The sequence below is a fragment of the Hemiscyllium ocellatum genome, chromosome 8 (genome assembly GCF_020745735.1).
Source record: "Hemiscyllium ocellatum isolate sHemOce1 chromosome 8, sHemOce1.pat.X.cur, whole genome shotgun sequence".
Lineage (NCBI taxonomy): Eukaryota > Metazoa > Chordata > Chondrichthyes > Orectolobiformes > Hemiscylliidae > Hemiscyllium > Hemiscyllium ocellatum.
The window spans coordinates 24,830,796-24,844,209 of NC_083408.1; the positions used below are offsets into that span (position 1 = coordinate 24,830,796).

General features: G+C 41.7%; 1 protein-coding gene across 4 annotated transcripts in view; it reads right to left on the reverse strand.

Moving 5' to 3' along the window:
* dpf3 (double PHD fingers 3) overlaps positions 1 to 13,414 on the reverse strand; it is a 142,709-nt gene that overhangs the window by 21,883 nt on the left and 107,412 nt on the right. Inside the window, exons 8-10 of one of the 4 annotated variants that reach the window (XM_060828290.1) lie at positions 10,824 to 10,952; positions 8,161 to 8,264; positions 7,679 to 7,902 (exon numbers count right to left, since the gene is read on the reverse strand). In XM_060828290.1, the coding sequence (XP_060684273.1) occupies positions 8,188 to 8,264; positions 10,824 to 10,952 (206 nt within the window). In that variant the 3' untranslated portion in view covers positions 7,679 to 7,902; positions 8,161 to 8,187. Of the gene's footprint in view, positions 1 to 6,612; positions 6,726 to 7,678; positions 7,903 to 7,973; positions 7,986 to 8,160; positions 8,265 to 8,420; positions 9,181 to 10,823; positions 10,953 to 13,414 lie in introns of those variants that run through there. The other 3 variants (XM_060828291.1, XM_060828288.1, XM_060828289.1) reach the window with 3 other exon arrangements.

The following is a 13,414-nucleotide window of genomic DNA, read 5'->3' on the forward strand; positions in this document are numbered from 1 at the left end:
GTATGGATAGGGTAAATAGATAAAGTCTTTTCCCTGGGGTGGGGAGTCCAGAACTAGAAGGCATAGGTTTAGGGTGAGAGGGGAAAGATACAAAAGAGACCTAAGGGGCAACATTTTCACACAGAGGGTGGTACATGTATGGAATGAGCTGCCAGAGGAAGTGGTGGAGGCTGGTACAATTGCAACACTTAAGAGGCTTTTGGTTGGGAAGGGTTGAATAGGAAGGGTTTGGAGGGATATGAGCTAGGTGCTGGCAGGTGGGACTAGATTGGTTTGGGATATCTGGTCAGCATGAATGGGTTGGACCGAAGGGTCTGTTTCTATGCTGTACATCTCTATGACTCTTTGACTCACCAATGTTTAGCTACCAGACCAGATCACTTTCGTACTGAAATTGTCCTGCCTGTTTCTTCTGGACCACTGAACATTTGAAAATGCCTTCCTGACCACTAATGCATTTCAAGTGTTGTCATTGCCATAACATAGGAGCAATTGCCAATTGCACACAGGAAACTTCCACAGGCCAACAATCAAAATCAGATTTTTAAAAAACAGATACTGCAGTTGAGGGATAAATACTGCTGACTAAAGAGAGCTCCCTCAATTTCTCTATGAAGGATGCTTTGGGAGTTTTGGCATCCTGTCTGAAAGTTGGCACCCTGTCAGTGCGGAGCTTTCTCAGTACTACATGGAGACAATAACCTGAACCACCACGATTGAATGTCTTACCTTATTATTATACCACAACTCCCCATGTGGCATAATGCCTTCAAAATTCACAATGAACAAAGAACATTACAGCACAGAAACAGGCCCTTTGGCCCTCCAAGCCTGCACTGATCCAGATCCTCTGCCTAAATCTGCCGCCTATTTTACAATGATCTGTATCCCTCTGCTCCCTGCCCATTCATGTATCTGTCTAGACAAATCTTAAATGATGCTATTGTTCCCGCCCCCACCACCTCCACTGGCAACGCGTTCCAGGCATCCACCACCCTCTGCATGAAGGACTTTCCACATACATCTCCCCTAAATTTTTCCCCTCTCAATTTGAACTCATGACCCCTAGTAATTGAGTCCTCCACTCTGGCAAAAAGTTTCTTGCTATCCACCCTGTCTACTCCTCTCATGATTTTGTAGGCTTCAATCAGGTTCCCCACCCCCCCCAACCGTCAACCTCCTTCTTCCCAATGAAAATAATCCTAATCTACTCAACCTCTCCTCATAGCTAGCGCCTTCCATCCCAGGCAGCATCTTGGTGAACCTTCTCTGCACTGTCTCCAAAGCATCCACATCCTTTGTATCCACATATTGAAATTCCTGTGTTATTTCAGTTCAACTCTCCAATTGCTTTCAGCTTTGCAACTTCGCAGTTTGTAAACACAGTGCATGTTCTTTCTGCCTCTTCCAGCTGGTTTAATCCATATTCCTTCACCTATGCAACTTTCACCCGAAAGCTGCACTACAAAAATGCACCTTTAAACTAACCTCTATGATCATCTCCCATTTCCTTAATTTTGTTCAAATAACCTATAGGCTGAAAAGAGAGCAGCGCTAGTGAAATGATTATTGTCTTTGAACAACTGGAAATAATAATAAAAATTGTGTGATAGTCCATGCTGTTTAGTCCTTTGAAACAAAATAGATTAAGAAGCTTAATCCTGTGGAATTATTCAGATAACTTTCAATGACATTATTATACCACATGCGTCTCCATCTTTCTAATGGGATCTAACAGGTTTTTAGAAGGTTTTACTTGCATAGACAAATGAAGTGCCATCATTTGCTCATCCTTACTGATCTGGTTATTAGGCTTGTTTGAAGGATAAATTCAATGGCCTTTTGAAGGCTATTTTTGAGCAATTTTCTGATACTTAATTTTTGTATCTTTCTTTGGAAATGGACTTGAGACTTGCACTTCAGACCCGGTTAGTCCTCTTACTATCAAACACAGTGGCACAGTGGTTAGCACTGCTGCCTCACAGCGCCAGAGACCCAGGTTCAACTCCCACCTCAGGCAACTGTCTGTGTGGAGTTTGCACATTCTCCCAGTGTCTGCATGGGTCTGGATGGGTTGCGCTTCGGTGGGTCGGTGTGGACTTGTTGGGCCCAAGGGCCTGTTTCCACGCTGTGAGTAATCTAATCTAATCTAAACGTATTCGCTTTCTGAACCACCTCCCAAAATAGCAGATTATAAAGCGAAACTCAACAGGTGGAAGTGTTGGCTTGAATTCTGACCCTTTCACTTTTAACAGCTCCAGGTCATGGGACAGCCATGTCAGTCAGTTTGGCCAGCTTTTCCATTCCTGCTTTAAATGTACTTTATAGGATCCAGATAACCACACCAGCTTTGGCTCTGACAATCTCCTCAGGCAACAACCTAGCTGATAGTTACTGTTTCAATTCATCTGACCAGTCACACAAAGTTATTGAGCCTGCACCTCCAAACACCTCAACTAACTGTGTCCGTTGCTCTCGGTCTGGTCTCTTCTTCTTTGGGGAGACAGCACGCCAACTCATGGAACATTTCAGAGAACATCTCTGGGCATATGTACCAAACAACCCCACCCTGTGGTCAACCACTTCAACTCCCCCTTCCACTCCACCAAGGACATGCCAAGAACACCTCATCTTCTGCCTTGGGACCCTCCAACCACATGGTGTCAATGTTGATTTCACCAGTTTCCTCATTTCCCCTCCCCCACCTTATCCCAGATCCAACCTCCAACTTGGCACTGCCTTCTTGACCTGTCCATCTTCCTTCCCACCTATCCAGTCCACTCTCTGATCCAAACTATCACCATTACCCCCCACCTGCATCCACCTATCGCCTTCCCAGTTAACATTCCGCTAAACCCATCCTCCCTCCATTTATCTCTCAGCTCTCCCTCCTCCTCTCAGATTCCTGATGAAGGGCTTATGCCCAAAGTGTCGACTCTCCTGCTCCTTGGAAGTTCCCCGACCTGCTGTGCTTTTCCAGTGCCACACTCTTCGATTCTGACCTCCAGCACCTGCAGTTCTCACTTTCTCCATAGAAGTGCAAGGTTAGTGTGGAACAGTCAGCATGTTCAAAAACATCAACTGAGAAAACACACATTCTTGTTTGGTTTTGCATGATTATATATAAAAAAGAAAATGAAGTTCTCCATGTTGTTACCAAACTTAATCAAATCAATGGAGTGAATGCTTTCACTATGATTACAGTGGTCCCCCTGTACTCGTGGGGGATACATTCCAGGACCTACCCTGGAAGTTTGAAACCGTGGATAGGAGCGAATCCATTCATTTAAATGGAAGTGTAACTTTCCAGCAGCCTCCTGATCCCTGGTTCTGAAACATTCCCTTTGAAATGTTCAGGCCAGAGTAAAGTGAAACTGCGGTAACTGGACCCATGGATACAGGGATGACCCTTTATTTTAGGGTGCCATTTTACACCTAAGTAAAATTCTTGTCAGAGCTATTTCAAACATGCTTTTATTTTGGTTATGTCTTGCTATAAACAAACAATCAACACAGTAGGTCACGTCTTTTGAGAAGGTTTGTAGCTCAGGTTGCAGTTCGGGATTTAGGTTTGCTCGCTGAGCTGGGAGGTTCATTTCCAGACATTTCATCACCCTACTACGTGACATCTTCAGTGGGCCTCCGGGCAAAGCACTGTTCATCATTCGTGCTTTCTATTTATAGGTTTGGGTTGGTGATGTCATTTCCTGTGGTGATATCATTTCCTGTTCTTTTTCTCAAGGGTGGTAGATGGGAGTCTAACTCAATGTGTTTATCGATAGAGTTCCTGTTGGAATGCCATGCTTCTAGGAATTCTTGCACGTGTCTCTGTTTGGCTTGTCCTAGGATGGATGTGTCGTCCCAGTCAAGTGGTGCCCTTCCTTATCTGTATGTAAGGATACTAGTGAGAGAGGGTCATGAAGTTTTGTGGCTTGTTGATGTTCATTGTAAGGATGCTAATGAGAGAAGGTCATGTCATTTTGTTCATGAACATCAACAAGACACAAAACGACATGACCCTCTCTCATTAGTATCCTTACATATAGATAAGGAAGGACACCACTTTGACTGGGACAACACATCCATCCCAGGACAAGTGAAACAGAGACACGCATGAGAATTCCTAGAAAAATGGCATTTCAACCGGAACTCTATCAACAAACATATCGAGTTAGATCCCATTAGCACCCTCGCGAAAAAGAACAGGAAATGACATCACCACAGGAAATAACATCACAAACCCAAAGAAACCCAAACACATAATTAGAAAGCACGAATGATGAACAGTGCTTCACCCGAAGGCCCACTGAAGATGTTACCTAGTAGGGTGATGAAACATCTGGAAATGAACCTTCCAGCTCAGCAAGCAAACCTACATCCAGAGGTCATGATTAACTTGATTGCAATGTTTGAGGTGGTGACAAAGGTGACCAATAAAGGTAGGCTGTTGTCTACATGGATTTTAGTAAAGCTTTTGACAAGGTCCCTCATGGTAGGCCCACACAGAAGATTAAGATGCAAGGGATCCGTGGTGACCTGGCTGCGTAGATTCAGAATTGGCTTGCCCATAGAATACAGAGGGTGGAAGGGTATTTTTCTGGCTGGAGGTCTGTGACTAGTGGTGTTCTCCAGTTCCATTTGTGACATATATACATGACTTGGATGAAAATGTAGATGGGTGAGTTAGTAAGTTTTCAGGTGATACAAAGATCAATGGAGTTATGAATAGTACAGAAGGTTGACAAAGGATACAGCAGGATATATGGGCAGAGAAATGGCAGATTGAGTTTAATCCAGGTAAGTGTGAGGCACTGTACTTTGGGAGATCAAATATTAGGAAAAAGAATACAATTAATGGAAGGACCCTGAATAGCATTAAGGGATCTTGGGGTTCACGTCCATAGCTCCCTGAAAGTTGTCACACAAGTAGACAGGGTGGTAAAGAAGGTATAATTGCATACTTGCCTTTATTGATCAGGGAACTGATTACAAGGATCAGCATGTCATGTTGCAGCTTTATAAGACTTTAGTTAGGCCATACCAGAGTATTGCCTTCAATTCTGGTTGCCACATTACAGGAGGAATGTGGAGGCTTTGGAGAAGGTGAAGAGAACTTTACCAGGACTCTGCCTGGATTATAGGGTATGAGTATAAGGAGAAGCTAGAAAAACTCATATTTTCTCTGGAGCAGTGCAGGCTGAGGGGAGACTTAATGGAAGTTAATAACATTATGAGATGCATAGGTAGGATTGATGGTCAGAATCTTTTTCCCAGAGTTGAAATGTCTAATACTAGGGGGCATACATTTAAGTTGAGGGGGGAAAAGTTCAAAGGAGATGTGAGGGGCTTTATTTTTAAACACAGAGTGGTAAGAGTTAGGAATGCATTGCCAGCGGTGTTGGTGGAGGCAGACATGTTTGGGGTGTTTAAGGGACTTTTAGACAAGCACACAAATATGTAAGGAATGGAGGGATATGGACCAAAGGGCAGGCAGAAGGGATTGGTTTAATTTGACATCACGTTTAGCACAACATCGTAGGCTGGAGGACCTGTCCCTGTGCTGTACCGTTCCATGTTTCAAACAAGAGAAATAACAACACTATCTGATGAAACATTTAGGACATTTAAATTTTATTTTGCCCTCCAAATACATGTTGGTATACATTTTAGGGTTTATATTGACTCATAATGAACGTCACAGATTTATGGACTGTTATTTAGTCACCTGGGCGGAGTTGTTTACATTCCAAAAGTAGTGAGCCCTATTAGATAAGCAAGCCATTTATCTTGACAAATGTAGAACAGCTAAACTGGTGACTTTACTAAAACCCTTTTGAACAGCTTTGTACTGTTTTTCAAAAAAGCAAGCATAGTTAACAAACTGTTATAACAAAGAGCAAATAAAGTGTGCACAGTGTATCTTTCTGCTGGGATTTCCCCCAAACCACTGAGCACATGGGGGTAAGAAGAAACAGCATTATCAATACATGGATTGTACTGATTCCTCAATCTTCCCTTTTCCCTTGCTGATCCCAATCAACAACACACTGCCGACCCCCCAACACTTTAAAATCATTTCACTATCTCGCAACGCATTTGTGCTAACTTTTAAAATACCCCATAGGCTAGGTTAAAGCAGAGTTTTTCACTTAAGGATGAATGATGCTTTGCTAACGGATTTGAGCAGGTCTAAAATTTGCGACAAGGACATTGTCTTTTAAGGAGCACTAGTGAATCATTTGAGAACAATGGAAAGCTTATAGTTATGACACAGTTGTCAGAGATTCCTCAGTACAGCACAGTTTATAAATAAAAACCATATTTATACACTGAAAACTGAAGATCACTTTTAATCTGGGAAGATGGGTTCACAATAGCAAATATTGCCCAAACATATGTCCAATCTCCCTTTCTTAAAAGGGGAATATGGCAATTCACTACCATCCTTTGAGATTGATCAAGGATTTAGACCCAGGACACTTATTTATTCAATAAAACAAGATATAGCTACTTTGAGTGCAAACAGCAACTAGATAAACAATTTTAAACAATATTATTTTATTCTTTGGTTACACAAGAGGATAAAGAGGATATTACAAAAAGAAAACTTACATCATTTTCAGAAGTCCCGCACAAGCTACAGGATTTGCACTCTATGCACTGCCAGTGATAGGTTTTCACAGCTGCAGTCATATTTATTGTGAACTGTAAACAGGTGGGGTGACCTGAGGAAATGCACAAACAGGAGATGTTTATACACATTTCTTAATTCACAGCTAGAGAAATACAAACAGAGATGAGAGGAGAGAAAAAAAAAGGGGGGGGGGAAGAGAGAGAGAGAGAGAGACACACACACACACACACAGACAGACGGAGACACAGAGAGAAAGAAGTGGTTGGTGGTGTGTGGGGGATCAGGGGGGCAAAATGGGACAGAGCACGTGAAAAACAACCAAGACCTTTTTAACTAAACATTAACCCTTTCGCTGCTGGGCAGGGCTTCTAAGTATTAAGTTTTGTCAGCTATTATATAACATGCTGCAGCTACATAACTAACCAGGTCTATAAAATTATCAAACGCAAAAAAAAATTCAACCCACGTTAATTGCAAATTCAAGCTATGTACAAAACCAAGTCAGAAATTAAGGAAAAATGCCACACGTAAAATGGACAAAGGGAGACCAATATGCAGTTTATTTTTTTTATCAAATAAAAACTTTATAAGCTCAGCAGCATTTTAATCCAGTTTATAAAGAACATTGTTTTTACATTTAACATTGTACAACAAACAATACCATCCACTTGATGGTGACAATACTTTTTCACAAAGGGTTGGGGAGAGGGGTTACAGCAAATTACAGTGAAACTAATCAATAAATAGAAAGTAATGACTAGACTTCCAGACATCTGATAGACACACCTGACACTTACCACATCCACTTGCAGCAATCCTACTGAGATTCAAACAAATGGCTTTGACAACAAAATTGAGCAGAGTTGATTTCAGTTTTTAGAGAATTCATCAGTAAAACTAACCAACACATTTCATCATTCAAAATGATGCAATTTTTTTGAGAGAAAAATAAGACTTACACAAAATAGTCGGGAATTTTTGGGTAAAGTTCAATATTTCCAAATATGTGAATTATTCAATATATTACCACACATTCCCCTCCCCTCCAAAAAGCTAAAGAGCAGCTTAGCTGTCAGTTTAATAAATACAAACATCTAATTCACAATGAAGTCGTCCTTCATACTGCACATTCTCAGGGCCTTCCTGAGTCTGAGTCGCATAACGGAGTTGCTAAAGAAGCAAAATTCCATGGGAAAATGGTCACAATTCATTTCTGGCCTTCCTTCCAGGAAATGGCTTGCATGGTAACCACCGGCATCGAGGCAATTCTGTGGTGAGGAATGGTAGAGGAGAGCTGTTTGTTTAGAAGGCTGCATGGTTGTTAGAGAGTCTTCTTACAGGTCAAAATGTGCTGCATTAATAAATTTCAAAACAATACATCTGCAGTTTTAATATAGAATACATAACCTGCCCAGACCACAAGAGTTAAGCCAACAAGACAAAAAAGCAATTACTGCAAATCATGCAATTCTGCTTAAGAATTTCTGTTTAAAAGTGAATTGAAAACAAAAATCTTGCACACATACCTTTGCAATGCAAATGATGAACTCCTTTCAAATTAACAGGATCAAAAAGGTCGCTGGTGTCATTCTATTTCTGTCATCAGAACACATGCCTAATGATGTGGTTCCTTCATTCGATGGAAACAAAATGCTTTAGCAGCAGAAAGGAAAGTCAGCTGACCAAAAAAAACTCAAACAAAAAAAAGGTACAAGTCCCTGAATGGACAAGCATAGTTTTCTTTTCCTTCAAAAAATTAAAACTTCTCTTTCTTATATAAACTCCACTTCCTTCAGTGTATCACAGTGAACTTAATTGCCACAAAAGTTTGGAACTGCAGGTGCAAGAGGTGTAAAGTGGAGCCTGGAGACCACGTTTCCACTTGCCAGGAGCTTCGATGTAATATGCACGGCAAAAGTAGGTCAAGACAACTTTGCCTGCTGAAGGGAGGGAGCTAGTTGACTTAAAGCCATTGATTGCACTTTGTAAGGGCAAGTCCATTTAGCTCATTGGTATCGCCCACAGTACATCAGATCCCTGTGTCCCCCATTCACTCAGTAATGTAGGGAGATCAGTCAAATGTCTGTCTTATTTGTTTTAAACAAAAACACACAAATCACGAGCCAAAAGAAATCCTGATCATCTTCAGAGTTAGAGATTCTCTTCTTTACTGATGAACAAACAAAAGCATCGACTCTGCTCATTTTCAACAGCCCAGTTTCACATGAAAACAGGTCTAGAATTCAGCAGGAGCTTTTTGGCTAAACAAGCCTTCTTTGTTGTCAAGGTCATTCATTTAATCTCGCCCGATTGTGTTTTTTTTGTGTGTGCTAGCAGGTATTTCCCACAATCACGTATTTAGCTGCTGCACTTGTTATCTGCATCTTTACTAGCAGGTGAATGAACACTTTTGTTTGATAGCAGTTCATCGATATCGTCGTCATCAAAGCCATGAAATGTGGAAGTGTCACTTTCAGACGATGCACCAAACAAATCCTCTGCATTTCGCAAGTCCAGATCCTTTATGGCTCCTTGTCCCAAATAAGCTAACATGTATGATGATGTACATATCAGCACATGGGTACAGCAATACACACACACACAAAATGAAAAAAAATAAAAAAATCAATCATAGATCCTACCTCTGAAATAACAAGATCTATGCTAGCAAGAATCCTCAAATCTTAACTTCAGACCCTGCTATTTCTGTTACAAATCAGTCAGCGAAAGGGTTAAATTTAATCATGAGATTAGAAGAACACAAATCTCTTTTAATTTACTTGGTTCAGAACCAAACACAAAATCTGAATTTTCTGAAATGAAATTAAGCACTTTTTTAAAAAAAATAAAACGCAAAGTATCTTGGGAACCAGTCAAAAGGTGCTCCATAAATACTTTAAACTAGACTTGTTTATATTGAAATAGTATTTGGCGGAATACATTGTGGAAATCCAGATTTGGTCACTCAGGTTTGATTATAATTCTTGATGAATTACAATTTGCTTGAATTATTAAAAATTGTTGGGATTACACAGCATGCCTGACAAGCAAATAAAAATTAAATAAAAACTTATCCTTATGGTTGAAACAAAGGCTATATCTGCAAGGTTCCCCATGATGTTGCCGTGTTTTGTCTCTTGGGTGGTGATCAGACTTCTTGGCTTTTTCAGTATTTCCTTTATTTACTTGATATCTATGGCTAGTGTGAGCACTTCTTTTTATTTCCAGTTCTATCAGTCTGGGTTGAAATGTATTTTAAACAACAAAAAGGCAGCTCAAATTCACATCCACGTAACCTCGAATGTCGATGCAATAAGCACAAGTAGTAGCCTCAGGAACATTTTTAGGGAATGGTGAGGATATACGAATAACACAGAAAAACAATAGCTAAGATTCACAAGCTAAGCGTATAAATGGTACATCGATTGAAATGCCTCATTTTTGTTTTAAAACTGATTAAAGGAGAAGTGGGTGAGAAAATGTGATGAAAAATTAAAAATATCACTGCAATATTAAAATACTAAATTAAACTGCTGCAAATTTCACTAATAATGTCAGAACAGTGAAGAAATAGGAACCAAAGCTTAAAAGCCAAAACTGGGTTTCATCTTTCCTTTGCTCTATTCTGCAAATTAAGCTAAAATGAGATGTGTTGTATTCTACCTTGTACATTACACAATTCAACTGCCGAGCAAATAGGTGTGAAGCTTTCACCAACTGTTAAACAGTCATCAACCACAGAGTTAGTGTGAAGTTAAAATTATGTGGCAATTTAAAGTTCTGATCTGTATTTGTCAAATAGGTGTTTTGATAATTAGGCTATGGAATAAAACATATAAAAAAAACTAACATGATGTTTAAAAAAGAAAATTACTCTGACATTCAATTTGCAAATTCTAATATTTCTCTCAGTTTGTACGCTTGGTATTCTTTCAGTCCTGTGTTCTTAGTTCATTATCAGCAAAATCTAGTGTCAGTAATGCACTTGAAATGTATTTTTGTTATTGGCAAATATCTGGTGCAGCACAGCACGTCCGTTCAGAGGAAGCTGTGCATGTCTCTCCTCAAGGCACTAATCATTTTGTTCTGACAATAGCAGCACTATGTGTCTCCCAGGTCCCATGGTTATCAAGCAAGTCAATGAGTTCATCTGAAAGATAATTTAGTAGAATTCCAGGGATGTACCTACCGGAGCGCCCACAGTCTGAGCATGAGACCAGCTCTTCAGCCCTGCCTGTTTTCTTGTTCATATTTGACCCACCAAGACAGAAGTCACAGTAATTATTGGAAATTACCACCCCATCTGGACCTTTCCGAGCTGTAGAAATATCAAGGAAATAGCATTAAAGTGGCAGCTCTTAAGCAGCATGTTTACAAACTAAATTACAATTACACAGAAACAATCTAGAATCCCCTTCCCTCCAAAATAATTTTTCTTCATCTTTATTCTGAACATAAGCATAGACCAAAGAAAGTTAAAGGGAGAAACAATGGTTATTGAATATTGTGGTTAGTGTTTTGTCTAAAACACATCACTAGCATAATCATTTCTGTCCAATCTTCTCCACTTAGATGATTTCTATCATGGACAATGATGCCTCAACATAAGCTTGCTGACCTGTACTGGCTTCAAGCTGAGCAAAGCAGCAATTCAGCATTTCCAAATCCTTCATGGTGTCACCTCTGCCCATTTGTCATCCCCTCTGATGCTACATTTCAAATTTCTGCATCTCTTCAACCTTGGCCTTGTTCATCTTTGATTTCGATCAGTCTACTATTGTGGAGCATTTTTTCCGTCAGCTAAGATCCTGGGCTCCTGAACTTCCTCCTGTAGTGACTGGAACCAGGTGGATATCGTAGACTATGAGATCCTTGATTGAGGTGGTTAATCTGGGACAATCAGTAAGGCCTGGCTGACCAATATAAACAGGGGATGGTCCACTCCTGGTCCAGGTCCAGGCAGCGGGCTGTGGAGGGGGTCGTTAGGGCCGACTGCCTGCCCCTCTTCCGCGGTTACGTTAGAGCCCGGGTGTCCTTGGAGAAGGAGCACACGGTCTCCACCAACACCCTGGAGTTGTTCAGGGAGAGGTGGGCACCGCAGGGACTGGGGTGCATTATTTCCCCCTCCAACTCTATTTTGATTTAGTCCCTGCCCTCCCCTTCACTGTTTGATCACACAGCATTGCCCTTTGACATGAAGGGCAATGCTTGTTTCTGGCCACCCGGGTGCTTTCCTATCTTCCTGGTGGTGGAAATTGAATAAAGATTTGTGCACCTTGTGTCTCTCACCTGCACAAACACACCAGGGTGCAGGGGAAAAATAAGCACTACTGCAGTTAGGCGGTAGTGTGGGTAGGAAAAATTTTTAAAAAATAATAAACAGGGGCGTTGTGAGGGGCACTGCTCGTCATTGGCCACTTAGGAAAGAAAAGAAAAAGAAAAAATAAACAGGAGATGGTCCGCTCCTGGGCCTGGCCAAACTGGCCATAAACAGGTCCAGGCAGCAGGCCGTGGAGGGGGTCGTTAGGGCCGACTGCCTGTCCTTCTTCCGCGGTTACGTTAGAGCCCGGGTGTCCTTGGAGAAGGAGCACGTGGTCTCCACCAACACCCTGGAGTTGTTCAGGAAGAGTGGGCGTTGCAGGGAGTGGAGTGCATTATTTCCTCCTCCAACTCTATTTTGATTTAGTCCTTGCCTTCCCCTTCCCTTCACTGTTTGATCACACAGCATTGCCCTTTGATGTGAAGGGCACTGCCTGTCACTGGCCACCAGGGTGTTTTCCTATCTTCCTGGTGGAGGATATTGAATAAAGATTCATGCACTTTATGTCTCTCACTGTGTCTCACGCCTGCACACACACAACATAGGTGCTGGGGAAAAATATAAGCACTACTGCAGTTGGGCGGTAGTGTGGGGGTTAATTATAGAGAAAGAAAAAAATAATAATAAAAAAAAATCAACAGGGATTACGAGGTGTCCACCAACATCGTTGAGTTGTTCAGGGAGAGATGGGCGCCACAGGGAGTGGAGTGGAGTGCATTATTTCCCCCTCCAACTCTATTTTGATTTAATCCCCGCCCTCCCCATCACTGTTTGATCACACAGCATTGCCCTTTGATGTGAAGGGCACTGCTTTTCACTGGCCACTCGGGTGTTTCCTTTCTTCCTGGTGGTGGAAATTGAATAAAGATTCGCGCACGCTAGACATCCTGTTAAAAAAAATAAACAGGGGATGGTCCGCTCCTGGGCCTGGCCAAACTGACCATAAATAGGTCCAGGCAGCGGGCTGTGGAGGGGGTCGTTAGGGCCAACTGCCTGCCTCTCTTCCACGGTTACGTTAGAGCCCGGGTGTCTCTGGAAAAGGAGCACGTGGCGTCCACCAACACTCGGCTGTTCAGGGAGAAGTGGGCAACGCAGGGAGTGGAGTGCATTATTTCCCCCTCCAACTCTATTTTGATTTAATCCCTCACTGTTTGATCACACAGCATTGCCCTTTGAAAAGGGTACTGCTTGTCACTAGCCACTCGGGTGTTTCTTTTCTTCCTGGTGGTGGAAATTTGAATAAAGATTTGTACATCTTGTTCTTTCATTGTGTCTCACACCTGCACACACATAATATGGGTGCGGGAGGGAAAAATAAGCACTACTGCAGTTAGGCAGTAATGTAGGGGCAATAAAAAGAAAAAAATAGGTATGAACAGGTATTCTGTTCGGGCCTGGGCATCACTGGAGAAGGAGCATGCAGTGTCCACCAATCCTCTAGATACCTTTAGGGAGAGGTG